General features: G+C 44.1%; 1 protein-coding gene and 1 pseudogene across 2 annotated transcripts; one reads left to right on the forward strand and one right to left on the reverse strand.

Moving 5' to 3' along the window:
- Window positions 1–1,541: 1,541 nt before the first annotated feature.
- Window positions 1,542–16,892, reverse strand: ELOA (elongin A). 2 transcript variants are annotated; one of them, XM_058304128.2, is made up of 11 exons: window positions 16,720–16,892; window positions 12,064–12,120; window positions 10,861–10,967; window positions 9,429–10,620; window positions 8,984–9,098; window positions 8,036–8,191; window positions 7,831–7,928; window positions 6,854–7,034; window positions 6,422–6,533; window positions 5,836–6,008; window positions 1,542–4,113 (listed from the first exon to the last, which is right to left on the reverse strand). In XM_058304128.2, the coding sequence occupies exons 1-11, from the start codon at window positions 16,792–16,794 to the stop codon at window positions 4,052–4,054; spliced, it is 2,328 nt and encodes a 775-aa protein (XP_058160111.1). In that variant the 5' UTR covers window positions 16,795–16,892; the 3' UTR covers window positions 1,542–4,051. The 2 variants fall into 2 exon arrangements, with proteins under 2 accessions (XP_058160111.1, XP_058160112.1); XM_058304129.2 differs by having other exon boundaries at window positions 8,036–8,188; window positions 16,720–16,857.
- A 5,818-nt stretch (window positions 16,893–22,710) lies between these two features.
- On the forward strand, window positions 22,711–26,362 carry LOC101430272 (deoxyribonuclease TATDN1-like; annotated as a pseudogene).
- The last annotated feature ends 1,036 nt before the right edge of the window (window positions 26,363–27,398 follow it).

Consider the following 27,398-nt stretch of genomic DNA (forward strand, 5'->3'; position numbering starts at 1 on the left):
ACATAGCTGTGAGCAGAGTCAGGATTTGAACCTGGGCCAGACCCATTCCAAGGCTTGTGCATGATTTTTCAACCACGCCAGGGGTTCCTAACTGGGCTGCTTATCAAAATTCAATGGGGAGGTTGCTAAAAAAGTACTTATTTCCAGATCTTACCTCTGACTTATTCAACCAGAATCTCTACAATGGGGCCCAAAATTTTAATTTAAACAATTAGTTGTGCAGTTATTTGTTTCCTATCTTCCCTACTGGATGAAAGCCCTGTGAGGGCAGGTACCATGTCTGTCTTACTTGGTGACAGTTCATTTGCTAACTAAATGAACAAGTTTCCCAGCCCTGATCCATGGATTAACCAGCTATGGAGAGCTATGACTCATGACAAATTCTCTGAAGTGGTAGTTTTGTAACTGCAATGTACATTTTAATAATTACTTGGATTGCTTATTTTTAAAAATCATTCTCCTGGGCCCCAAACTCAGATTTTATGCTTGAGAAACACAGGATTAGCTAGACAACACACAGAGCAAAATTTTGATGGCTGTTACTTTCCTCAGAAGTTTTTTAAGAGGAGTCACTCTTAGAACTTGTCCCCAGCATCTTTTATTCTCCTCTGGGGCCATTGCTACTACTGTCCAAGATTGTTATGATAATCTCAACAATGTAAGACAGAATGGTGTCTGGCACACAGTAGGTGCATAATCAGTAAGGTCAGTTACTCCTACTTGAGCTCCATAATGTTTTACCTTGTATCCCAGAGTCTAACACAGGTCCTGGCTCAGCAATTGTTGAATTAATGAATAAGGGACAGAGGACTAATTTATGATCTCTGGGTAAAATCATCCAACAAATATCAAGTTCCATAATTAACTTCAATCCAACAGTGAGAATCAGATCATATGCCAAGGACGCCCCCTTTAGGAGAGATGCCAGGATAATAAAACCATGTTGCTGTGAGATGTCAGAGGTTTGGTTTAAAATCTAACCCATTTGATGCTTACAGGAGTTGAAGCCAAGCCCTTAGTGCCATTAACAAATGCTGGAACTCCTGGAGCTCAGCCAGGGCCAACACAGCAGGTTCTTATTAAGTCCTTGCTTATCCAACCATTCTTTACTAGTGTTCATTAGGACACCAGTGCAAAACCGAGACCATCTAGGCTCCTTCACACCCCCAAGGAGAGAGTGAAAGGTGGAATGGCACATGCCGTCCAGCAGAATCCAGGTTCCAAATACTCTTGCCACTTACTGTGATTTTGGCTGTTATTTCATCCCTGTGAGCCTGTTTCAAACTGTCAAATGGAGTTAATGGTTTAGTCCAAGTGTAATGAGGGACAATGTCTAGTCCCCAGTAGGTTCTCATATTTGCGCTCTTTCCCTAGAATTCCCCTTTCCCAGTTCTGCTATCCTATGGACAGAAATCTAACATCCTTTAAGACCCAACCGAAGGATTAAGAATTCTGCCACACAACTCAGGAACCAGACATCTTTGTGACTGGTTTCCATTCTCTGACATAATAAAGGAGAAAGGAAAAAAGATGACAGCATATGGGTTGTTTTTTTTTTATTTAGACATGGAATTTTCCTTTTCATATAACTTATCTAATTAAAATATTCATCTTGGTAGTTACCACAAAAAAGTAACATAGAAAATTGTATTTACATTTTGGGACCAAAATACAAATGAAGAGCAGGATGACACCTTGCTCCTTTCCCTCCCACTTCCCAGAAAGAAAGAGAAAGCCCCAAAGAAACTGCTCATTACACCAAGGATCACAAAGGGTTAATTTGTAATTTGGTGATTTGTATGTAGTGTAACACAGAAAAAAAAAATTGCACAAGTTTTCACAAATGAGACCAAAGGTTCAACATCATCCTGTGTCTGCTCTGCAGCCATTTCAATAACCCAGGTGAGGAGATCATTTAAAAATTAGGTTTTTCCTCTTCATCCTTACTCTTCTCACCAAGTCACATCCCTGATGCAGACACACTTGAACGGGGATGAGGAGTTGAACAAGAAAAGATATGGCTCTATGCAAACAGGGGTGACCAAAAATCCTTATGTGCCAAAAATGGTTACTCATGTTGGGATTAACAAATTTGACATATATGTGTCCTTCCTTTCTTCCCTCCCTGCCTAAAGAATCCTAATAAAGAAAATTAAATCATACACAACTGAATCTGAAATATGAAAAATTGGTTTCAAAGACAAAGACTTGAACACACAGCTAAGAGACCAATTCAGGTAGCAGACACCTGAAGGAACTATTCTAGGCAACAGATGTCTGGCACCTGACCCAAATTTACATCTGGTTACAGGTGAGAGGCTTCTGAACATCAGAGTTGGGGAGCAGACTAGGGAAAAGAGTTGGAATGGTAATACAAATAATCGAGAAATAATGCTTTACCCAATTCTAAAGTACAGCAAATAAAAACACAGCAATATTTGTGTCCCACAGCAACAGGCACCTTGCAGTGACCCACTGAACAATGCGGAGCTTTTACATCCTTAGGAAACATACTGCACAGATTTCCTGGATTGCTCTGGAATCTTCAAATTAGCCTGAGGCCTCCCTCTAGGATGTTTATAAACAGTGGGCTCTATACTCTGGGCTGAGAGGCATTGTCAAAGGGACTGACCACCAAGCTCCTTAGACTGTTGCACTAACCATCCTGTTTGCTTCTCAGATCTTACGATGGGATCTCAAATTCATAGTGTTGACTTCTACCTGGTCGAACCAGTGGATTCCTACTAGACCAGTGTTCATCAGCCCTCCTGTTTCTGTTGTTGGCCTAGGTCAAATGGAAAGTGAGATCCTGCCTTCCCCAACTAGATGCCCTTGCAATTTTCGTCCATCCTGGTAATTCAGCTTAGACACCTTCCCCAAGTTGGCCCTTCTCTCCAAATTTTGGCTTCAGCACTCAAAAGACTGAGCTTTAACTGCAAAGTTCTTTACAAAATACAGCAAACTGTTGTGCTCTTCCAATCACATGATCTTATCTTTTTTAAAAAAGGCGAAAACAAAACCAATTTCCAAAACAGCATTTCAATTTCTAAAACCGTTTGCTTCTAGTAGCAATTCACAGGGAACAAGAGATTAAAGTGCTGGCTTACTGGGGGCTACAAGAAGCTTTGTGTGTTATTTTTCCCCATTTTATTAGGGAGAAGGAACAATAGTGGAAGAAAAAGAAAAACAATTCAAAATTTTGAGGCTGCAACTTGAAATTTAAAAAATGCTGGGTTCTGTGCAAATCAGTCTCCCACAGGTTCTGTCTTCCACTTAAGCCTAAAAAAAAAAAGTGGGAACTGGCAAAAAGATGGTGGAAAGACTTCAGACCTTTACAAGTAATCTCTCTCAATAAATACTATTTTGATGAGTAAAAAAGAGATGTACCTGCATAGGAACTTAAAGCAACACTGAGAAGGGTCTTAGAGGTGTGGAGTCTGACCTGAACACATCCTGTCTCCACACCAAGGCTCCCCTCCAGAATGGGCAGCCCTAGATTCAATCCTTGGCCGACATGCAGCAGGTACCACGCAGGCTCTAGGGACGCCCAATCCTCCCTCTGGACCATAGTCCACTCAGGAGAGCTGAACTGGATCACAGGGAATGGCTTTTACTAGGCTTTTGTCCTAACTTTAATAAAGGACCCTGAAAACAAAAGACTAAGTGTGTGGTAGAGGACAAAAAACAAAAACAAAAATACTGGGGGGGTAATATAAATACAATCTGGGGACAATATTTATTAATTAAAACTATGTCTTATAGTTTACAAAGAGGCTAGTTAACAACAAAAGTATCATTGACCTTAAAATCCTCAGTGAGAATGAGGCTTCACATCTTCAGAACTCTGAAGTGTTCTCCAGGCAGGGAGGCAGTGTCTGTGCACAGGTTCACCAGCGCAACACCTGGAAACTGTGCAGGCTTCGGAGACCAAAAAGTTCCACAAAGCGAAAGATTCTGGTCTCCTTTGAAGTTCCACTCCCCAACCCCCACTGCCCCTTGTATCCCCCAATCCCTCCCCCCACCAATTCCATCTCCAAGGCAGGTCTTCAGTTTATCGTCGGGAGAATCTGTTCTTGAAAGCTTTAATTGTCTTGGCCATCATTGGGGCAATTTCTGTGAAAAAAGAAATGAGGCACTTGTTTCAGGTCCTTGGCTGCTTAGACATAAACCACCTATAGAATGAGACAGCAAGGGCTTGTTACTCTAGCTGCACCACCAGACAAATGGACACCAGTTGTAACCATCTCTGATATAACAGCAAGATGCATGCAGGGCAATAATAAAAGCAGCTTCATAGCTAACGCTTACTGAGCAACTGCCAGGTGGTAACAATTACCACCTCTAATTCTAACAACCTGCACCAAGGCTCAGAGAGGCTGGGCAACTTGCCATGGTTACACACTAAGTGGCAGACTCTGAAGGCCGTTATCAGCCCGCCGTAACTGAATTCTGCCTCATAAATATCCAAACCAGTAAACGCCAGTCCTGCCTGTGCATTGCAGCAACACGTTAAAACTATCTAAATACAAATAGAAAATAAGGACGGCTCCCCTACACTATCAGCTGGTTAACCTGAGAACAACTGAAACCCTAAGCCAGGGCTCCCAATCTCCCCTAGACCCCTGCAGTGAATACTAATTGATGCTTTTCTTAAAGTAGGATACCCCTTAGGATAATGGGGATAGAAGTCAATGATAGTAAAATTAGTAAAATTAAAAACCGACCCAACTAGATATAAAATAAATACCATGAAGGTGGGGTTGTAAGGTTATAAAACCTCAAAAAGATGGACCGTCATTTAGCCATTAAAAGTAATTACAGGGAAATGGATGTGGCTCAACCAATTGGGCTCCTGTCTACCACATAGGAGGTCCAGGGTTCAATGCCCAGGGCCTCCTGGTGAGGACAAGCTGGCCCACACAGAGCGCAGGCCAACGTGGGAGTACAGCCCCGCATAGGAGTGCCGCTCTGCGTGGGAATGTCGTCCCACATGGGAAAGCCGCCCCGTGCAGGAGTGCCAGCCAACAAGGAGAACTGGTGCAGCAAGATGACAGAACAAGAGACACAGAGGAGAGAAAATAAGATGTAGCAGAACAGGGACCTGAGGTGGCGGAAGAGAGTAATCGCCTCTCTCCCACTTAAAGGTCCCAGGATGGATTCCCAGAGCTGCGTAATGAGAATACAAGCAGATACAGAAGAACACACAGTGATTGGACACCAGAAGCAGGCAAGGGGTGGGAGGGGGGGGACACGGACGGAGAGAAATAAAGAAAATCTTTAAAAAATAATAATTATAAAGCCCATGTTATTGACTGGAGAAACAGGCTTACATTTAGGTGAATAAAGGAGAGTAGAGAGTAGCAGAATGAATATTCACTGTGATCATTTAAAAGACACATTGACAGAGTTATGGTAGGATATACTGATGAACTGGGAGAAAGTGTAAACTACATCAACTATACTCCATGCTGTGTAGCGATACTCCAAAATGTACCCATCAAATGCAATGAATGTACCACACTAATGAAAGAAGTTGTCAATGTGGGAGGAGTGGGGGATGCAGGGAGTGGGGTATAAGGGAACCTCATATTTTTTATTGTAACATTTTGTGACCTATGTATCTTTAAAAAAAAAAAAAAAGATAATAAAAAAAGGCACAAGTGCTATGGACAAAGCAGGAGAAGGCAGGTAAAAGGAGAGACTAAAATTTACACCCACCACTTGCAAGACATTATCTGTACGCTACGTCCACTACACAAATGCAATATGGTGGCAATGACAATGAAGGGGTTCAAATACTAGTTCTGAAATTCCTGAGCAGAAACCCATACTTACTCTTCACAGTTGGTCTCCTAGAATCGTAGGAAACAGTGCTGCTGACCACTGACGCCAAGTGGGCACTGCTGGTGCTTGGGCCATCATAGGCCAGTTCCTCAGTGCTGGGGTTAAAGTTGTTGCTGCTGGAGGAAGCATGGCTGCCTCCTGTGGGGTACGGGGCTGGCTTGATCCTGTAACAGAACAAAGCTGGTCAGTCGTAAGTATGAGTACATGCCCTGAGCATGAACAGCCCAAAGCTGGCCTGTTTGGGGGCTTTGGCTAAGTGGACCCTGGTACCCTGGATTTCTGGTGGTAACTCAGAGCTGCCAGTGCCATAAATCAGTTCTTGTTCCTTTTACTCGTGACCACCCCAAGAGGCACATCTCATGCTGTGGTCGGAGAAACAGGCTCAGTGAGGCAGTTCTGCTGAGCTGGTCAAGGTTTGACTCCAAAGCCCTCACTCTGTACTGCATCTTGCTTTTGCCCCCCCCCCCCCCAAATGAAATCTCTTCTGTTCCTATGACTGCCTTCTAGGGCTAATCATAAGCTCTCGGGTCTCTCTTCTCTGATCAGCAAAGACCACATAGGACAGCAGAGATCTTACTTGACTTTTTCAGGGACAGCTGCTCCTCCTGTTCCAAACTTCTCCTGCCTTCTTCGAACATCACGAGGTGGTTTGGCTACAGAGTTGACAAAAGCCATCTTCGCTTGTCGGCCTAAGGAGAAAAAAGGAGATTAGTACCTGCCTTCTTGAGCAGAGATGCTACTGTTATTTAGATAATCTAAACTATTAAAAGATAAAGCCTCTTCAAATGCCCCAAAAGCTAGGGGATTATCAACCGTGATAACTCCACTGTAGAGCAGAATGGGCTGTGGCAGACGACAACACCCCAACTCCTCCTACAAATGCGAGAGAGGGAGACGTGCAGCTGCTGACGGGACCCCTCAAGATCCTGCTGCAGTCCAAAGCTCATAGGCCACTGTCCGACCAGGTCCCATCCTGCTGGTTCCTTCTCTGCTCCCCGCTTCCCTTTACCTTTGGGCTTATTGGCATGTGCAGATCGGATCGTCTTTGTCAGTACTCGCAGCCGCTGTTCTCGGGCATCCTGAAGCCGCAGGTACATTTCCCGCCATGACTCGTACTCTTCTGGCCTTTCGTCCTTAAAGTCTCGGTGACAATGAATTTTCCATAATTGATCTGTTTCTTCAATTAATACCTGAAATTAGAACCAGGACATATATATATTCACATACAAGCACTCTTGCATATCTTTTTTTCATCCTTTAATAACTTAGGGATGACGAGTTTTCTACTAATTTTTTGGTCCTCACGGTAGTATATTAAAATACCACAGTTCTGGAAAAAAATAAAATCACTCAATAAAAAATAAAAAAAGAGCTAGTTGCTCTTGGAGGGTATGAAGCTAGCAGAGAAGAAAACACAAAAGTTGGTTTAAGACAGACTTTTCCTTTAGGAAATTGGTAGAGCATAAAGCTGGAATGAAGTCAAATCCAGGTATTCCCCCAAATACAATAAACTATAATGAGGAGGAGGCTGCCTAAGAGGATGTTGTTATAGTTATCTCTGAATTAGAGAGACGACTAAGACAATCAAATGAGTATATCCCTGCATCATTAGAAGAAGGATTTTTGGATAGACCTGGATGTCACTATTCACCAGATACCCAAGTGTCAACACAAGACACTGTCCCCGCCCTGGATTCCAGGTGCTCTCCTGCCAGACTTCTCCCTTGACCTTTGTGACTAGGCAATCTCAAGGGAGCTGTTGGAAGTGTTTTTCATTCCCTTTGAATCCCACCTTGCTTCTAGCCCAAGAGGCCCACTTACGATGCCAGGAGCAGGTGCTAAAAATATGCTTGTTTAAAGGCCCAGAGGCAAAATGAACATGCCCCAAAAAAGGATCTGTTCTCTGTGCTACCCTTCGGCCATGGGAGGTTCACAGAGACAGGGCTACAGAAAACTGTCCTCGTCCCACCCAAACAGGATACTCACGTGATTGTATTCCTCAATGCGATATAGCTGATCAGGTGTACACCTCTCCAAAACAGGTTCAAGAACAGAATATGGGACTCCTCCCACTTCAAAGATTGCTGCAGGGAATTAAAGGTGAAAGTGTTGAATAGCAGCCAAGCCACACAGTGATAACATTTTCAGTACTACAATGTGCTTGAGAACAAGAGAGAAGTGTGTGACTTACAATCGATATTGTTTTTAAGTACTCGGATGCACTGCTGGTGCAAGGTCATCATTTTGGGGAGATAGGCACACTTGGAACCAGAATACACCTGCATCTTAGAATTCATTCTGCGCCCAGTGAATCCAGCTTCTTCCTCTTCCTGGGGTGAAGAGACTGCTGTGGAGCAAGAAAAAACAGAAAAGGAAATTGCAAAAGATACAAAAAAAAAAAAGTGACAGTGAAAATTCTCCTTCCCACCCCATTCCTCCACCTCCCCTTTCCCAGTTCCCTTTCTCAAAGGCAACCAATGTTACCAGCTTCTTGTGTATCTTTCCAGAGTTTATGCGAAAAGAACCATATTTTTTATTCCTTTTTAACCAAATAACACTCACTACACACGACTTTCTCCACACACATTTCAGAAATCATTTCCATGTCAGTACATGAAGACCGACCACATTTTTTATAGCTGCCTAAGATGCCACCATATGAACCCATGATTTGTCTGTTAGTCTCACTGGTGGACACTTAGGTGGCTTCTAATTCTTTTCTATTAAAAATTTTGTATTTTTCTCCTTTAAGATCAAAAGCACATGTAATTTGTATAGAAAAAGGGCTACTAACAGCAGCAGCTACGATTTATTGAACACTTATTGTGTGAAAACCCAGAGCTAAAAGCTTCACTGGCATTATCACTTTTAATCCATGTAACAACCCTATGAAGCAGATTATTTTTACTCCCATTTTACAGAACAAGAAACTAAGGTCCAAAGAATTTAAGAAATTATTCAATCTCATATGACTTACAGAAGGTAGAGCTGGGATTCAAACCTAAGATATCAACCCCAGCACTTGAAAGTTTAGGAAATGCACCAAAACCTGATGTTATGGTGATAATGTTCTAGTGACAGATGGTGAGTGAATTTTTAAAATCTTTCTCCCATTTAGAAAAAAGATAGGGAAACATACCTTTTCGCTTTGGTTGGAAGGAGGCTATTGATTCAAGGGAAGGAAGTGGACGGTAATTGGCCTGTATCATGGGTAATGGGAGGTCTGGCAACACTGGCAATGAATCGGTGGGGACCTACAGGAGAGAGACCAGTGAACGGAAAGCACAGCTTTCTTCCCCACCATCAAGTCCTAACAATTTTAACTAAGCACAGGTCACAGATCCAGGCTGTAGGACAGGGAACCATCACATCTAACAAGCCAGGAAATCAATACAGACAGGCCCATCACAAGGGGACACCTCAGAAAACAGGTATCTTGATTATTACCTACTCTGGCAACTAGTGAAGCTGAAGATAAATGACAGAAAACTGCAATTCAACAAAGCAGCGGCAGGACAGATCTTGTGAGCTCTGCAGGGCCAGATGTTCTGAATGGGGAATCACATAGGGGCTGCAGGGGTTACCTTTTTCAGCTTGGCTGAATCAGCTCCAGGCAGCTGTAATTTCTCTGATTTGCTTTCATTCACCTTAGGTAACTTCTGAACCAAGTCCAAGGTTTTACTAGTGCTTTTAGAATCAGTTTTTTTAGGTCCTTTTTCTCCAAGTGGAGTCACTGATGTTTTCACAATCTTTTTCTTTTTCTTCCGGGGCTGGTCATAGCTGAGATATGACTCAAAAGACATGGTGGGCTGCTCAAATTCATCATCCATATCTGCATCCTCAACTTTAGGGAGGGGGCCCACTGACTTTCTATCCAAATTAGAAGTTTTTTGTTTCCCCTCTTGAGTCTTTAGAGTGCTAGAAACCTTCTCTTTCACCTTGGGTAACAGGTCTCCTGCCCCCTTTCCTAGCTCTAAGCCGTCTAGACTTCGCTTGTTTTTGTCTGATTTGGTTTTCTCTGAGTCTTTGTGCTTTGGCTTTTTAAGATGGTTGTCTGAAGCAAACTCCAGGGGAGGTAAAAACTTCTTCTTGCTGCTGCTGCTCTCTCTTTCCTTCTCTTTCTTGGCAGCACTAGAGGGTGGTTTCTCCTTTGTGCTCTCCCCTGAGAGTGGCCTTCGGTTCTCCTCTTTGGAGATGGCCTTGTGTGATTTCTCTCTGCTCAAAGCAGAGGACTTCTCATCTCCCTTGGCATCCACGGGGCGTTTTTCCTTGTGGGAAGATCTGTGCTCTTTGTTGCTCACAACCCCTTTACTCTGGGGCTCACTCAAGTGTCGTTCTCGACTGGCCCCCAGTCTGTCCTGTAAGGCATTACTGTGGCCTTTTCCAGGTTTCTGGTGTGAAAGGAAGGGCTCGTGATCCTCCTCAGGGGATCTGGAATGGTCCACATACATCTGATGAGGACTAGAAGAAGATGGAGGGGACTGAACATGGCCATAATCGGAAGACTCGTGGTCTGAAGAATAAGCTGGTGAGACTCTGTGGCACCTCTTTCTCTCGTCTCTCCTTTCAAGACTGTGAGAGTCTTTGTGAGGCCTCTCGAGCTCTGAGAGTTTTCTGTGTTTTTTCTGTCTGTGATCAGGGCTGTAAGATCGGCTACCAGAAGCTTTCCAGTTTTCTTGGTAGTCTCCCTCCACCTCTTCCTCCTTCTGAAGAGCATCCCTGGGGCGCTTTCGGGAATTACTCTTCTCATAGTCCTGTTCATCAGGCTCAGTGCTCCTGAAATAAAAGACAGATATGAATCTCAGGGGAATCCTGTTTTAGAGAACAAGATCACAGAACCTGAACTCAGAAAAGAGATGAAGAGGATACAGAGTTAGTAGTAACAAGGTCCTGAGAAGAAAGAAAATGAGTTATGCTCAAAGAGAGCTACATTTTAAAACTGGGAAAACTCAAATATTCAAAAATATTTGAATTTCTACTTTTGAAACAAACCTAAATAAAGAGAAATGTTCTTACCGTTCAACAGGAACCAACTTCTTCCACTGGGCCACTAAGTCCCTGGCAAAGTTTCCAACGTGCTCATGTTTTCGCAAGCCATTCACTGTTTTTCCAACCCCAGTCTCCTACAAATTTGATAGAAAGGAATTATTTAGAGGGATATGAAACTAACCCACATTTTCTAAAGAAATAAGGCCTCCTGCTTTGACAAGTTACAATGCACATTACCTACTGTCTTTGCCTCAAATCTCTAATGACACACAATAGCAAAGCATACCAACATTAAGAGGAAGAAAAACATTTAATTATAGAACTTTAACAACAATAATCACAAGTGCAGCTTCCAGGCACTGAGCTCAGAGCCTTGCATATAGCACCGGAATCTGTCCTTACAACAGCCCTATTTTACAAAGGAGAAGCAGCATAAAATCACAGAACTTGAATTTGAACCCAGGACTGGTTGATGTCAAAGCCCATATTCTTTTTTTTTTTTAATTGAGATAAAATTGACATAACATAAAATTCACCATTTTAACTTTTTTTTTTAAGATTTATTTATTTAATTCCCCACCCCCTGTTGTCTGTTCTCTGTGTCTATTTGCTGCGTCTTGTTTCTTTGTCCGCTTCTGTTGTCGTCAGCAGCAAGGGAAGTGTGGGCGGCGCCATTCCTGGGCAGGCTGCACTTTCTTTCGCGCTGGGCGGCTTTCCTTACGGGGCGCACTACTTGCACGTGGGGCTCCCCTATGCGGGGGACACCCCTGCGTGGCACAGCACTCCTGGCACACATCAGCACTGCACATGGGCCAGCTCCACACGGGTCAAGGAGGCCCGGGGTTTGAACCGCGGACCTCCCATGTGGTAGACGGGCGCACTAACCACTGGGCCAAGTCCGTTCCCCCATTTTAACTTTAAAATGTTCAACTCAGTGGCTTCTAGAACACACACAATTTTATGCACTACTAATTCTAGAACATTTCTAGCACCTTAAAAAGAATCTCTGCTCCTCCCAATTCCCCTTATCCGCTGGTAACCACTTACTTACTTCCCGTCTCTATGGATTTACCTATTCTAGACATTTCATACAAACTGAATCATACATGTGGCCTTTTTGTCCGGCTCCTTTCAAGCCCAAGCCCATGCTCTTAACCATCATCCTACCACCTCTCCCAGTGGGAAGGGGATGCAACATAGTTTTACAATATTTAAAGTTATACAACTTACCGCAAGAATGTCTACTGTAATAGGCAAGGCAGAGAGTTTCTTCAAGTATTTGAAAAGCTAGAGAATAAAACATTAGATGTTAATTTATATAAAACCAATCACTGGAACAAAGAAAATATATAACAGTTTAGTACTTACTCAGTAATAATAGTAATAAGTAGTGTTATTATCCCTAGTTTACAAATGTGAAAACAGGCTCAGAAAAGTTAAGCTACCTTCTGAGGATCAGTAACTTTAGAGCAAAAAATCATTTTGCTACACCAATGGGAAATAAGACTTAGAGCATCAAAAGCCATCACCTGAATAAAAGTGGATCAACTATCACTCTGTTCCAGTTTGACAGAGAATTTATGAAAAAATTACCAGCTTTAGGAAAATTACCCATGGACCTCGTACAGAAGAAAGTAAAAAGGGAAAGAAGTCTCTACAGGAAAAGGGTATCATGTTTCCAAGAAGAGTTTCAGTGTTAAATAGAATTGTGTTTTTCGACACAAGTGGAAAGTCAAGAGCAATTTCAGGTTGCCAGATCAGACCCTGCTGTTTAATGGTGAATACAAAATGTCTGGGTAGATTAGAAAAGTGATCTGAGTTTTGCCCCATTTCCTTTCTGTAATCCCCTAAACTAGGTCAAAATCAGTAGAGCAGATTTTGGTAAGAAGGACTTCCGGAACCAGACAGGCTTCACAGTTTGGCCCTGTCGCCACCTCATCAGGGACTCTAACGCAAGTTGGTAACCTCTTGGACCCTCAGGTACCTCCTCTGTAAAGCAGGGACTGGATCTTGTCTCTACTTTACAAACTGTGAGGATTCACTGAGGCAATGCTATGGCCAGGCTTTAGCCATAGTGACTGAAAGGCTATAAATGCTTATTTTTAATCATTTCATTCACCAACTGACAGCTCTTTAAATGTTTTCCCCTTGATCCTCAATCATATTCCTCAGCCAATTCCCACTTGCTCTATTTCTACTAAAAGCCATGATTGGCTAAGACTTTTTCTAGGAAACATTTATAGGTACCTCTACAAGGAGTGCTGCGAGGTACAAGTAGTTCAGAAGAGATAACTGTGACTACATTTACACTTAAATATTTGCTAACAAGATCTGTTCTTTTTCCCTGTGCAGCCCAGGTATTAATTAGTATGCCATATTGCTATTACATAGAGTAATGAGTATGTTTTTCTGGTCATTCTACTTCAATAATTAGAAGGAAGACAAGTGGTATATTTGCAGAGTTTCACCTTCACAGTTGAGTGAAAATTATCCCCCATTTTAAACTTGATTACCCATCATCCAACTCAGTACAATTTTTACCTGTGTTTCATGTCATCCAATCGATGCATGTGAAAATTAATGCCAATTCCTTTTCTTTGGAAAACTCAATCACCGAAAAAGTTAAAAATAAATTGTTCTCCCCTAATGCTTTCCCCTGGAAGGTAGTAGCTGACATACACTTAAGTGCTTATGTGTGTCAGCTTACTTCATCCTCATTACAATTCTATGAAGTGGATATCATTCTCCCCATTTTGCAGGTATTGAAGCTGAGCCTAATGAGGTTAGGTAAGTTGCCTAACGAGCTACTAAGTCAAATGTGTCTACCACAGCATGTACTGCTAAGCCAGGAGAAATATATAACATAATAATGCTATCCTTAGGACGTAGGAACAGAAAATGAAGCAGTAGCTCATAAGCCTCTTAGCATACACAGAACAAAGCAGACCAGCTTCTCCTCAGTATTACATTATTAAACAGTTTAGAGTCCATATAGTAAAAGAGATCACCATGGGAACAGAGTCCCAAGATCTCTACAAAACCAACAGAGAAGGATGGGGCCAGAGGTCACAGAAGGTGTGTTTATCTTGAAGCCTAGCACTGCTTCACTTTGGGTTAGAAGGTGCGATTTTGAAGATAAACCAAAACCTTCAAGATTTTCTAACAGATTTGGCCCTACAAGAGAAAAAGGCCCTTCCATTTTCAAAGATTTCATGAAAGAATAGAGCAAAAACAAGGTAAAAGCACTCTGAACAAACTCAGGTAGGGGGGAACTTGCTGTTATCCAACCAAGTGACCAACTGTAGAACTGGCAACAGTTCACTGAGAAATGTCAAGCATTTGCAGAGTATAAGCTTAGGAATTTCAGTTGTCCCTCCTAACACACCTTCAAGCAAAAGATGTTCATACTGTTGACCTCTAGCTCTCCACCTGCCACCAATGTGTTCTTTGTGGTTTTAGCACTCAAAATGTAGCACTGACAGGTAACTTTAAAAGTACTGCTATGTTACTGTGCCAGCTATGTTAACTGTTTCAATTAAATAGTAGGAACAGAAATCAAGTGGCTGTGGTCTGCGTGGTACCTTCTCCCCAAGGAAGCCTGAATCATAGATAGAATTAAAGATGAAACAGAGTTAAAGATGAACAGTAATGATCAATACAAAACAATCCATGAACATAGGTGTGGAATCAACCCTTTGACCAATAATGGTTTGAATTCAGGATTGGGTTGCAGATTTTATACTGCTATATAATTAACCTGCAATTTCCAGAACAACCTGTGGGAGCTTGTTGCATTAACAGAAGGTTAAGAGGAAGAAGACCAATGTGCCAGCTTGCAATTTTCCTCTGCCCTTAGCTCATTCTAAATGCCAACTACTGTGCCCTTTGCAAAAGCGATATCCCAATGTATTCTCATCCTCATAATGCTCACTTCACAATGCCAAGCCATAAGTTCAGGGTGATTTTCTATCTGGGAAGAGAAAGTCCAAATACTCACAAAAATCACTAATACTTCAAGTAGGATGAGAAACCAAACTTTTTGCTAAGTTGATTGTTTCATGCTCATCAACTACTAGAAAGCTACTTCAAAATTTAAATCCTACTGGCAAGACGACTATAGATGCTAAATAGACCTTTTTTTTTACCTGATGGAAATAAAGACCAAATATGAAATAAAGACTAATATTGCTTTAAGGTTTTAAAATTGGTCACAACCCTTGTATTTAGAAAAACAAACCAGTGCTCAGAAATAATGACCATTTATTAGATGTTCACAAAGGGTTATTATAAAAGAAACCTGTAAATATGCCTGGCCACTAGGCACTAAAGCTGCAACAGAAAACATAACAACACAATTGAAAAAAATTAAGTATTTACAGATTTAAAACTAAAATGGTTTCTTAAGGTCATCTTTGAGCTTGGTTATGAAGAGAGTTTAAAAAGTGATTTGATGGGAGAGGATGTGGCTCAAGCGGCTGAGCAAATGCTTCCCGGTGCCTCCTAAAAACAAAACAAAACAAAACAAGCACACAAATGAAAAAAAAAAAAAAAACTCAGGGGAGCCGATCGAGCTCAGTGGTTGAGTGCAGGTTTCCCACATCTGAGGTCCGGGTTCAATCCTGGGTCCCAAAAACCCCCTCCAAAAAAGTGATTTGATGGTGAGAGGCCTTTGGAAATGGAGTAAACCTCATCTAATAACAAGTTAGGAACAAAGTGAGGAGAAAGGGGCCCTTCCAAAATTTTTCTCTTTTTTTCTTCAGAGTGGCAAATACTCTGCCCCGAGCATTTACTGTGAACCTGGGGCTTTAAGTTTAGGAAGCAAAAGGAGGTGAGGGATACACAGACTCAGCACAGAAAATAGTTTCCAACATCCTCGGCTGGCAAATGGGTTAGAACCCAAATCTCTCCGCCATTTATCTCGACTGCTTTCCTAGATAGATTACTTCTTAGAACCGGACTCTCAGGCTCAGAGATTCAACCCCTAGCTAGAGTGCTGACAGACTGTCAAACACCCTGTTTTAACTAATGTATTTCAATGTAAAAATTCTAACATCCACTAGACACTCTCCCAAAGACAGGAATGAGAAAACTGCATTTAACTTGTGTGCTTAACTAGTTGGTTCAATTAAAAATGGTTGTCCATCCTCGCAGCAACGAAAACCCCGACAAAGCTTTCTATCGAGGCTCGCTACAACTTCTAACCATCTATACTTAACCATTTATTTTTTCTCAGTTACAACCTTAGTGACGGGAGGTTTCTTTTCCTTTTGAATGGGATTCACTAAGAAAGCGAAAAGGTCAGTGTTCTAATATCAAGCCGGAAAGCAATAAAAAACGTCTCTTAGAGACGCACAGCCACACATCGAGCCCAGACTCCGTCCCGTACAGGCAGTGCCGTCTCCTTCTCCGAACGAACATCAGGAGACAAGAAGAAATCAGAGGCATCTCTCCAGGAGAGGAGCGCGAAGGCGCGCGGCGCGGGCCGGGCGGCGGGCGCGAGTCAACTCCGCGGCGAGCTCCCGGGACGGGCAACAGCTGCCGGGGCGCGGGGCCGCCCGGGGCGCGGGGCCGCCCGGCACGCGGGGCCGCCCGGGGCGCGGGGCCGCCCGGGGCGCGGGGCCGCCCGGCACGCGGGGCCGCCCGGGGCGCGCCGCGTCCCTCCGGTGCCGGGGGCGCCCCGTCGCGGCGGCGCGGAGGGCGGCCGGCCCGGGCCCGCGAGCCCGGGGCCCGCGCGGGGCGCCCCGACCCGCCGCCAACTTCGCCGGCCGCGGCCGCGAGCGCGGCGGGGCCTGGCCGGGTCGGGGCGCTCGGCGCCCGCAGCCGCCGCGACCGTTAGGGGCCCGCGCCGCGCCCAACGCCCGCCCGCCGCGCGCGGCCCGCGCCCACCTTCTTGGGGTCGGGGTTCGCGGCCAGGCGCGCCTGCAGCTTCTCCACAACTTGGAGCGCCGACTCCGCCGCCATCGCTGTCACTGGCGCGGCCTCCTCGCCGGAACTGGGCTCGCGTCGCGTCCTCGGGCCGCAGCTCCGCCCTCCGTGCCTCCCCGGCGGAGACGGAAGCGCGACCGGCCCCTTCCGGGCCTCGGCCGGGGCGGGGGGGCGCGGGGCCGGCCGCAGACCCCGCCCCCGCGCCCGGGGGTCCGGTCGCCCTGCGGGCCCTCGCCCGGCCTGGGCGCGCCAGCCGGGAGCCGGAGCCGGGGGCGCGGGCCGGGGCGCGCCGGCCCCTCGCCGGTCCCCCGGGGCGGCTGTTTCCTCGGCGTGCAGGGCCGGCGCCTGGAGCGAGCTCCCCGCACCGTGCAGGCCGGGACGGAATGAGAGGCCCCGGCGCCAGGCCCGGTCCTTATATATCCAACTCCCCCTCCCACCCCCGGCCGGAGATGTAATCAATGCCACGTTCTAATCAGCACGTCAGTGGCCCCTCCAGCGCCTGCGAACCTGGGGGCGTCCCACTGAATTAGCAGAAGTCAAAGACAGGGACCACCGTAGGAGGAGCACGCGGCGCCAGAGGGCTATCTTACTTTCAGCCTCAATACAATGCGATGACAGTATCCCCACTTTACAGATGAGAAGCTGAGGTTCAGGGAGCCCAAATAAACTTGCATGTGGTCACATAGCAGGAAAGAGGTGAAGCTGGAATTTGAATCTAAGTAGTCTAGGTAGGTCCAGAGTGAGTGCACACCTCTGAACAGGTCAAGGGATTGCGGACCAGAGAAAGTTCTGTCTAAATTCTAACAGCTTAGCCCCAGGAAGCAACCAAGAGCCTGTACATCTCCTTTTCCACCAAAGCATCAAATAAATACTACTTGAATGAGGAAATGAAAGAAGGGCAGTTTCCTCTGATGATATGTCCATCAGCAATAGAGCCTAATCAGACCCAAAACCACAGTTCTTGAGGCACTCTTTCTCTCTCTAGCACTAAATTTTTCTACTACTGAAAAGCAAGTAAATAGGCTAACTTAAAATGTCAGCAATGACTGCATCTCATTTAATTATATCAGATTTTATCTAATTATAGCTGGATGTCCTGCCAAGCAATGCACCTGGCCTGACCTCTCATTCAAAGTGGTTGCTCTTCTAATTCCCAGCGCTGGAAAGAAATAACTCAATATAAGTTGTTTCTCATTTACTCACTGTGCTGGGAAGCCCTCCTACCATCTCCTGACCCTTTGGCTTGGTGTTGCTCCCTGAGTTCCCTCAGCAACCAGCCCTTTTCAGGTTGTAGATAAATTGTCAATTTATTCATGTCTTGCCACTGGGCTGTTTATCAAGAAGTGTCCAGCCTTGTACCTCTGCTACCCAGCATGATCTGGGCCACATAAACAGCACTGGATAAAAGTCCAGTTGGCACCCTAACATTCAAGCATGGGGTATAATGGAAAAGGCATCAAACTGGGTATGAGGAGACTGGGATTCTAGTCCCAGTCCTATCCTCCCCCTGGGAGTCTCCCTCTTCTGCACAACAAATGCCTTTACATGGAAATGAGCTCTTAAATTCCTTCCATTTTGAAAATGTGGTGAGTGGACAAGCACTGGTGTAATGGAATACGAACGATTTTCTGAAGCAGAATTGCTGACTAACTGACCTGGCATACATACTCAGGATCCATGGAACATTTTGTGTGTGTATGTGTGTGCATGTTACCCAGGGAGATCTCAATAACCAGAATAAAAAACGATGCTTGCCCAGTTCCTCTCCTGTCACATATGCTGCTGGGGGCTCCTGGAGAGGGTGCCTGGCCCTCTCCTCCCCCATCTATGTCAGCCTGAGCCAGGGTTACCTGGAAAATAAAGAACTCTTTACACTTAAATATACAGATACTTTAAAGAGCAGTTCATTATGCATGTGCTGTTCTCTGGTTTTTAAAAAAATGGTTTTTAACCAGTTCTACTCTGGTCTTTCTTGCTCCCTGGCCATCTTGGTTGGGGGCCATCCCACCCCGAAGGCAGGAAGATGGTGGCTGCAAAGAAGATAGAAAAGTCTCTGGAGTCGACCAACTCTAGGCCCCAACTAGTTATGAAAAGTGCAAAGTAAGCGCTGGGGTACAAGCAGACTCCGAAGATGGTGATCAGGGAAGGCGAGGCGAAACATCTTGAGGAAGCCTGAAGTAGAGTCCTATGCCAGGTTGGCCAAAACAGGCTGACCACTACAGTGGAAATAATACTGAATTGGGCACAGCAAGCAGAAACTACTACAGAGGATATGTACACTGGCTATCACTGATCCAGGTGATTCTGCTTTCATTAGAAACATGCCAGAACAGACTGGTGAAAAGTAAATCATGTGAAAATTTTCTTTAATAAAACTGGCCAGCACTTGTTTTTTAAAAACAAACAAAAATTTTACCCTGTATATGTTCACTGGGGGATTACCATTGTAATCCTTGGTTTACACGAGGCGGTTAACACCACATGAGTTCCCTAATGTCCCTGTTTTGTCCATCTTGGATCAGCAATGGCTAGCACTCAGGTGACATTCAATGAACTATTATTCAGCTTAAGGGTAGCCCAGGGTGTCACCTGAAAACCTGAGGGGGACTTCCTCCCTAGCTCTCTTGCCAGCATCAGAGAACCCCGTGAGAGTAATTAAAGGACTCATCCTGGGAAAACGGACTTTGGCCCAGTGGTTAGGGCATCCGTCTACCATATGGGAGGTCCGCGGTTCAAACCCCGGGCCTCCTTGACCCGTGTGGAGCTGGCCATGCGCAGCGCTGATGCGCGCAAGGAGTGCCTTGCCACGCAAGGGTGTCCCCCGCGTGGGGGAGCCCCACGCGCAAGGAGTGCGCCCGTGAGGAAAGCCGCCCAGCGTGAAAAGAAAGAGCAGCCTGCCCAGGAATGGCGCCGCCCACACTTCCCGTGCCGCTGACGACAACAGAAGCGGACAGAGAAACAAGACACAGCAAATAGACACCAAGAACAGACAACCAGGGGAGGGGGGGAAATTAAATAAATAAATAAATCTTTTAAAAAATAAAAAATAAAAAAAATAAAGGACTCATCCTACTCTGCTCAGAAGACATGTTTACAGCTACACTGGGGGGAAAAGATGGGCAGGGAGGCTCTCATCGTCTGCTTTTTGAGGTTTTTTTTTGTAAAAAGTATGGTCTGTTCTTAAATATTTTTTTAATTGTAGAAGAGCAATTTGAGGCTAGCTGTTATCAGCATGATTTAAAACACTGAAAGACACATGGAAAAAGGACCAGTAACCATCTTGTTCTCAATCGTAGAAAGGAGTCCTTGCCTTTCATGAAATGGTCAAGATCCTGCTGGCGGGACAGGTGCTGAGTGAGGGGTACTAGTGGGTAGGGGCTTCCCGTCGGACTGCTCCTCACCGTGACCCTTCTACTCTTATCCTGCCACACAGGCAGCATCTGAGTCCACCTAAATGGCAGGTCTAGAGAACACAGATAGGGGCTCAGTGATGGCCTGAGCTCCAGTTCCTAACTCTGCCAGTACTAACGATGGTTCCTGGTCAAGTTACTTAAACTCACTGAAATTGTTTCTTCCTACCTTACAACTTTCATGTGAGGATTATTAACATGTTAAATAACTGGAATATAGTAGGTTTTTGTTTTTTTTTCAAGTTGCGATTATTCAGGAAAATTCAGTGCCTTAGAGAATATTGTGCTTTACTATAAAGCAGGATATAAAATTCTCCATCTGGGCATTTTTGTTTTGCACAGCTGTTGCCATTGTTCTTTTCCTTGACAGGCTCATTTTTCTGAATTGATACATTCATCTTTGTTTCACATCCTTCAAACATGTTTAGTTGGTTATTTACGTAGATATGGCATCTTTCTGGGCTTCACTGCCTGGCTTCTCCCTCCTCAAACACAGCAAGGCAAGTAGAGACTGCCAGCTCCAGGGAGTGGTGTCTGAGCTTCAAAATCCACACCTTTCATAGAATGCCTTGAAGTTGGATTAAACATATCATTTAAAGCCTTAAGGTTATCAGACCTACAAACCCCCTAAAGACCTTTGCTCAAAGAAGATAGATGGTAGCATTCTATAATGCCCCCAAAGAGCAGTAGACTGAGAATCTGTATTTACCAGGGGAAAAAAGCGACCATAAAAATAAAGGGAAAAAAAAGTATTCTTTGATACTTTTATACATTGTAAATTCATATAAACCATATGCTGGAAGTAACCTAAATGCCTCCCCTTAGCTCTTTTTTTTAAAAATAAAATTTTGTATAACATACATAAATAATAATTGTATAGTAACGTTGTAAACTTACAATGCAAACATGCATATCATCATACAGGGCTCCCATACATTACACTACCACCAACACATTGCATTGTTGTGAAACATTTCCCTTAGCTTTTTTTTTTTTTTAAGATTTTATTTTTTATTTCTTTCTTTTTCCCCCTCCCACCCCGCCCCGCCCCGTTCCCCCTGTTGTCTGTTCTCTGTGTCTATTTGTGTGTTCTTCTGTGTCTGCTTGTATTCTCATTAGGCGGCTCTGGGAACCGATCCTGGGACCTTCCAGAGTGGGAAAGAGGCAGTTACTCGCTTGTGCCACCTCAGCTCCCTGTGCTGCTGCGTCTTCTTATTTTCTCTCCTCTGTGTCTCGTTGTGTCATCTTGCTGAGCCAGCTCTCTGCATCAGTCAGCACTCCTGCGCAGGATGGCTTTCCAGCGTGGGGTGGCATTCCAATATAGGGTGGCACTCCTGTATGGGGTCGTATTCCCGCGTGGGCTGGCACTCTGCATGGGCCAGCTTGCCCTCACCAGGAGGCCCTGGCATTGAACCTTAGACCTCCCATATGGTAGACAGGAGCCCAATTGGTTGAGCTACATCCATTTCCCTCCCTTAGCTCTTTATTTATTGGTCTGTGTTTTTGTGGTCTCTCCCCATTATCTAAGTTCCATGAGGTATCACTATAGCTAAAACAGTGTCTGCCACATCATAGGCACTCAATAAATACTGATTGAGTTGAATGAAAAAGTTACCTCATAGCATTCCTGTGAGGATTAAATGAGATTATGTAAAATGTGCTATTAACAAATCATGGTATCCTAATTAACCGTCACAAGATATTCTCATTCTCATTTCAGATAAGGAAATTGACGCTTGTGAAACTTAAGTGACACCATGCCCACAGCCCCTGAAACTGGAAGCGTGATTGTGACCATTATTGAGAATACTCTTGGAATGATGCTATGGAAAAGTGTGAGCTAAAGGAAGCTGGAATAGAAAATAAGCGATACTGGGAAACAGACTTGGCCCAGTGGTTAGGGTGTCCATCTACCACATGGAAGGTCCGCGGTTCAAACCCCGGGCCTCCTTGACCCAGGTGGAGCTGGCCCATGCGCAGTGCTGATGCACGCAAGGAGTGCCCTGCCACGCAGGGGTGTCCCCTGCGTAGGGGAGCCCCAAGCGCAAGGAGTGCGCCCCGTAAGGAGAGCCGCCCAGCGTGAAAGAAAGTGCAGCCTGCCCAGGAACGGTGCCGCCCACACTTCCCATGCCGCTGACGACAACAGAAGCCGACAAAGAAACAAGACGCAGCAAACAGACACCAAGAACAGACAACCGGCGGCGGGGGGGGGGGGGGGGGCCGCCTTAAATAAATAAATCTTTAAAAAAAAAAAAAGAAAATAAGCGATACTGAGAGATTGATTTATTCTGATAGACTGATTAAGTCATAAATTCACCCCAGACTATGACAATGGTCTATAAACCCCCCAAGATTGAATGTCCACAGATAACAAATTCCCAGAGGTATCCATGACACACTCCTCTCTTCAAAAGATGATTAAAAATCACTGGGGGAAAGCGGACTTGGCCAGTGGTTAGGGCATCCGTCTACCACATGGGAGGTCCACGGTTCAAACCCCGGCCCTCCTTGACCCGTGTGGAGCTGGCCATGCGCAGCGCTGATGCGCGCAAGGAGTACCGTGCCACGCAGGGGTGTCCCCTGCGTAGGGAGCCCCATGCGCAAGGAGTGCGCCCTGTAAGGAGAGCCACTCAGCATGAAAGAAAGTTTAGCCTGCCCAGGAATGGCGCCACACACATGGAGAGCTGACACAACAAGATGACGCAACAAAAAGAAACACAGATTCCCGTGCCGCTGACAACAACAGAAGCGGACAAAGAAGAACACGCAGCAAAAAATGGACACAGAGAACAGACAACTGGCGCCGGGAGAGGGGAGAGAAATGAAAAAATAAAAAATAAAAAAAAAATCACTGGGTTCTACTTCTGCCAGGGAGGAGCTGAGGCCACAGTTATGAGTCGCTTCAAATTCATCAATATTGGTATCAACTTGACAGATCCTATGTTCAGAGGAATTTACAGAGGAATTCAAAAGCATCAAGGTGATACTAAGCAAAAGCTTCTCTAAATATAGGGAATATTAAATGCCACCTGCGAGAAGAAAGATAACTTACTGGATGAAATAGAGAGCTGTCCAGATTGGTGCTAGAAAGATGCACTGCATTTGGCACAAATGGTATCTTATTACTTAAAAAAAAAAAAAAAAGTGAATTGTTATTTTAAAGACGTCCTTTTGAGAATTGCTTCAGATATGTTTTTCAGTACAGTTGGGTGTCCTATGAAATGTGGAGAATTTGAAAAGAATAACCATGATCTTTACTTAATGGAGTTGCTAAATCTTACTGAAAACAATAAAGGGAAAGTTGTAGTAATAGGGGAACGTGGACTTGATTTTGACCAATTACAGTTTATCCCAAAGATACTCAGCTCAAATATTTTGAAAAAATGTTTGAACTCTCAGAACAAACAAAATTACCAATGTTTCTTCATTGTTGAAACTCAGAAGTTGAATTTGTTGAAACTCAGAAGTTGAATTTTTGAACATACTGAAAAGAAATAGAGATCAGTATGTAGGTGGAGTGGTGCACGCATTTGATGGTACCAAGGAAGCAGCAGCTGCTTTGATGGATTTGGATCTTTACATAGGATTTAATGGTTACTCACTGAAAATTGAGACTAATTGGAAGTTTTGAAGTCAATCCCTAGTAAAAAATTAATGATTGAAACTGATGCACCTTGGAGTAGAGTCAAAAGTACACATGCCTGATGAAAATATATAAAAACTTCATTTCCTACCAACAAGAAGTGGGAAAATGGGCATTGTTTCAAAGAGAACCCTGCCACATAATTCAAATACTGGAGATAATGTCAGCAGTAAGAGATGAGGATCCATTGGAATTAGCAAATACACTGTATAACAATACCATTAAAATATTTTTCCTGATATGTAATTGGTATTTCCATTGTGTATGTAAAATTTCATGGTAAATTTACTGAAAATTTCAATAAAGGAATTATCTGGGGGAAAAAATCACTAGGTTAAGTAAAGAAGATTAAGAAAGTAGTAGCATGGAAGGGAGTAGTAGGAAGAACAGATGTTTGTTGAGTGCCTTCTTGGGGGCCCAGCTCTGTGCCACTTTAATATGCACCATTCTTTCACCTTCCAATCTCATGTGGCATTTTAAGGATAGGAAACACAAGACTCAGAGAGGTTAAGTAACTAGCTCAAATCTGGTAAATGACAAGCCCAAAATGCAAACCAACGTCTGCTCAGCTTCAAAGCCCACTCTTCCACTCCACACACTGGCCTGCACTCCATGTGTGAATGTCTGTGTTCTGGGCACCCCTCCTACACCCCAAAACACTGCATGACCCTGGCCAGGCCTGGTTCCTCATCTGCTAACTGGGCAGACTGATTGATCAAAATAATGATAATAACAATGAGAATAAGAACAATACTACCATTTATTGAGTGTTTGTAATATGCCAGCCATTGTACTAAGCAATTTGCATTAACTATGAATCTTGTCCTTAAAACAACCCTCCAATATAGATATATATTATCTTCATTTCACTGATGAGGAGACTGAGGCTCCTTGAGGATTTGTGACTTATCCATGCTCACAGAGCTGGTAAGTAGCAAAGCCAGGAGTCAAAGCCATGTTTGTCCAGCACCAAAGCTCAAGCTCTTTGACTTTAAGCTGCCTTGCTTCCTGTTGCCAGAGAAGCCACAAGACCTCCAGGTAGTACCTGGAAAGACCATCCTTACCAACACACCTGACTCATTCAATCCAGCTTTTCTGTGTGGCTGGAGTATGAGGAGAAAGGGAAGGGTAGTAGAAGACAAATTTGGTAAAGGAGGCAGAGGGCAGATTATGTAGGGTCTTAGAGGTCATGGTGAAGAATTTATATTTTACTGTAAAATATTCTAGGCTAGGGAGTGATGAGATCTATAAATCTATCATTTTAACAGTATACACAAGGTTTATCAAGAATTAAGGGCCATGGTTAATCAATACTGTACATCCGAGATCCTTAAAAATCAAACTCAACATTCTCTTTTTAAGTTACTTTATCAGAGATTTTATATAGTCACCCTATATAAAATAGTTTACACACACACCTCTTTCATTCTCTATTTTTCTTCCAAGTATTTAATACCACCTGACATACAGTATTTCTCCCTCTACCACTAGAATGGAAGCTCTTGAAAGCAGGAATTTTTATTTTGTTCACAGCTTTATTCATCAGCACCTAGAACAGTGCCTGGCACACAACAGGGAAATGAATGTTTATTGAATGATTAAATAACAATCATGTTATACCTCCCCAAAAAAACGGTCTACAATTGCTGTTCTTCATGTTCCAGCCACTCCTCAATCCAATCCGAATTTTGCTTTCTATCCTCACCACTCTACTGAAAATAACTTTTCTAAGACCACCAGGAAAAATCTCAGTTGTGACTTCAGAAGGTCAGAAGGTGTTTTGATCTTGGCAGACCTCTCTGCTGTATCTGACATTGGTGATCACTCCCCTCCATGAAACTTCATTCCAGTGGCTTCCGTGACACTTCATTCTCCTGGTTAACTTCAAACATTTTGTCTGCTCCTTCTCTGTTTCCTTTATGGTCTCCTTCTCTACCACTTCTCTCCCCTTAAATGCTTTTGCTCCTCAGGGTTCACTCCTGGGCCTGCTACTCTTATGATACTATACACTCTATTTGGAGGTTCTCATCCATTCTCACGGTTTCTGCCACCACATAGAGGCTGGCAAGTCCCAAAGCTATAGATCTAGCTTCACGTTTCCTGGATGGAGTTCAGAATTTATCTGGATGGACCTTTCTACCTGGGTGCCCTCCCTGCCCTTATGATTTGGCAGGTTCAAGACAGAATTTTTAATCTCCTTAACCCTCCTCCTTTCCCACATACTAGGAGCCTTTGAGAAAGAAATGACTAAGAACACTGCTGTCTTCTGGGACCTCCCCAGGGGAGGACACAGATCTATTCTTAGGCTGGGAGGTTTTGCAGCAAAGCATACCAGCCAAAATGGCTGTCTCCTTACCGCCTCTATTAGTGGGCTCACACCTGCAGCCTCAGGATTGTCTGTACCCAGTGGCTCTGCTCCAAACCCTCACCCCTGGCTGCTTGCTGGGCTTCTCCACGTGGAGGCCCCATGGGCACCTCAAACACAAGACTGGCCAAACTTACCTTGTAATCGTCCCTCCTTGTACCCACAGCCCTACAGGTAGAAACCTGAAAGTCATTCTTGATTTCTCTTTTTTCTCACACCACATCCAATTAATCCTAGCGATTTTTGTGCAAAACTTTTTTTACTCCACCTTCCCTCTATTCCTACTGCCATGAATCTTCCTGGACTCTTAGCTGATTTCTACGCTCTTTAACTATTGTTTAGATCCATTTTATTTGTAGGAGAGGAAACGAGCCTTGAAGCTTGGCAAGAAACAATCTAGCAAGAGTTTTAACACTGTTTTGTTCTCAAAGCATTTCTTTTTACAATTACTTTTTAAGGGCAAATGATTATTTTCTCATTTTGATATAGTTTTCTTTTACAATAAATTCATTTAAGTAAAAAAGTGAGTCTCTTTAAATAAAAATTAAGTGAATACTAAGTAGTTAGGAATTCGGAGAAGGTAAAAATCATGAAAGTGGTTAAAAAAATGATGAAAGTTTAGGAAACACTGAGGTATAAGATAAAGTCCAACACCCTTAAGGTGACCCATTAGGCTGAACTATATGCAGGTGCTGATACTTATTTTTTACCTACAAAATGGCAATTTTGTGTGGTTCATCCTAAGAGAATCCTAGAAGGGCCTGCGTTTTCTCTATCTATGCCCCAGCAAAACCATCACTGACCTGCACACACTACTTTGTTTCTCTCCTCTGCCTTTGCTCAACCTGGTCCCTCTACCTGGATACTCATGCACTTTTTTAAAAAAGAGGTACCAGAGTTTGAACCCAGGACCTTGTACATGAAAAGCAAGTGCCCAACCACTGAGCTCCACCCACTCCCTCTCATACACTTTTTAAAAAATTTCTCTCCTCTTCCCCACCCCCCGCCACCCCAGTTGTCTGTTCTCTGTGTCCCTTCGCTGTGTATTCTTCTGTTTCAGCTTGTATCCTTGTCAGTGGCACAGGGAATCTGTGTCTCTTTTTGTTGTTGTCGTTGTGTCATCTTGCTGCGTCAGTTCTCTGTGTGTGCAGCACCACTCCTGGGCAGGCTGCGCTTTTTTTGCGCTGGGCAGCTCTCCTTACGGGGCACACTCCTTGCATGT

This window comes from Dasypus novemcinctus, chromosome 9, assembly GCF_030445035.2.
Source record: "Dasypus novemcinctus isolate mDasNov1 chromosome 9, mDasNov1.1.hap2, whole genome shotgun sequence".
NCBI lineage: Eukaryota > Metazoa > Chordata > Mammalia > Cingulata > Dasypodidae > Dasypus > Dasypus novemcinctus.

Coding starts and splice junctions, on each gene's coding strand:
- ELOA (XM_058304128.2), bottom strand. CDS start 16,794: ATGGCGGCGGAGTCGGCGCTCCAAGTTGTGGAGAAGCTGCAGGCGCGC. Junction 9,099..9,428: donor ATTCAGCCAAGCTGAAAAAG/GTAACCCCTGCA, acceptor TCTCTCCTGTAG/GTCCCCACCGATTCATTGCC. Junction 7,929..8,035: donor ACTTAAAAACAATATCGATT/GTAAGTCACACA, acceptor AATTCCCTGCAG/CAATCTTTGAAGTGGGAGGA.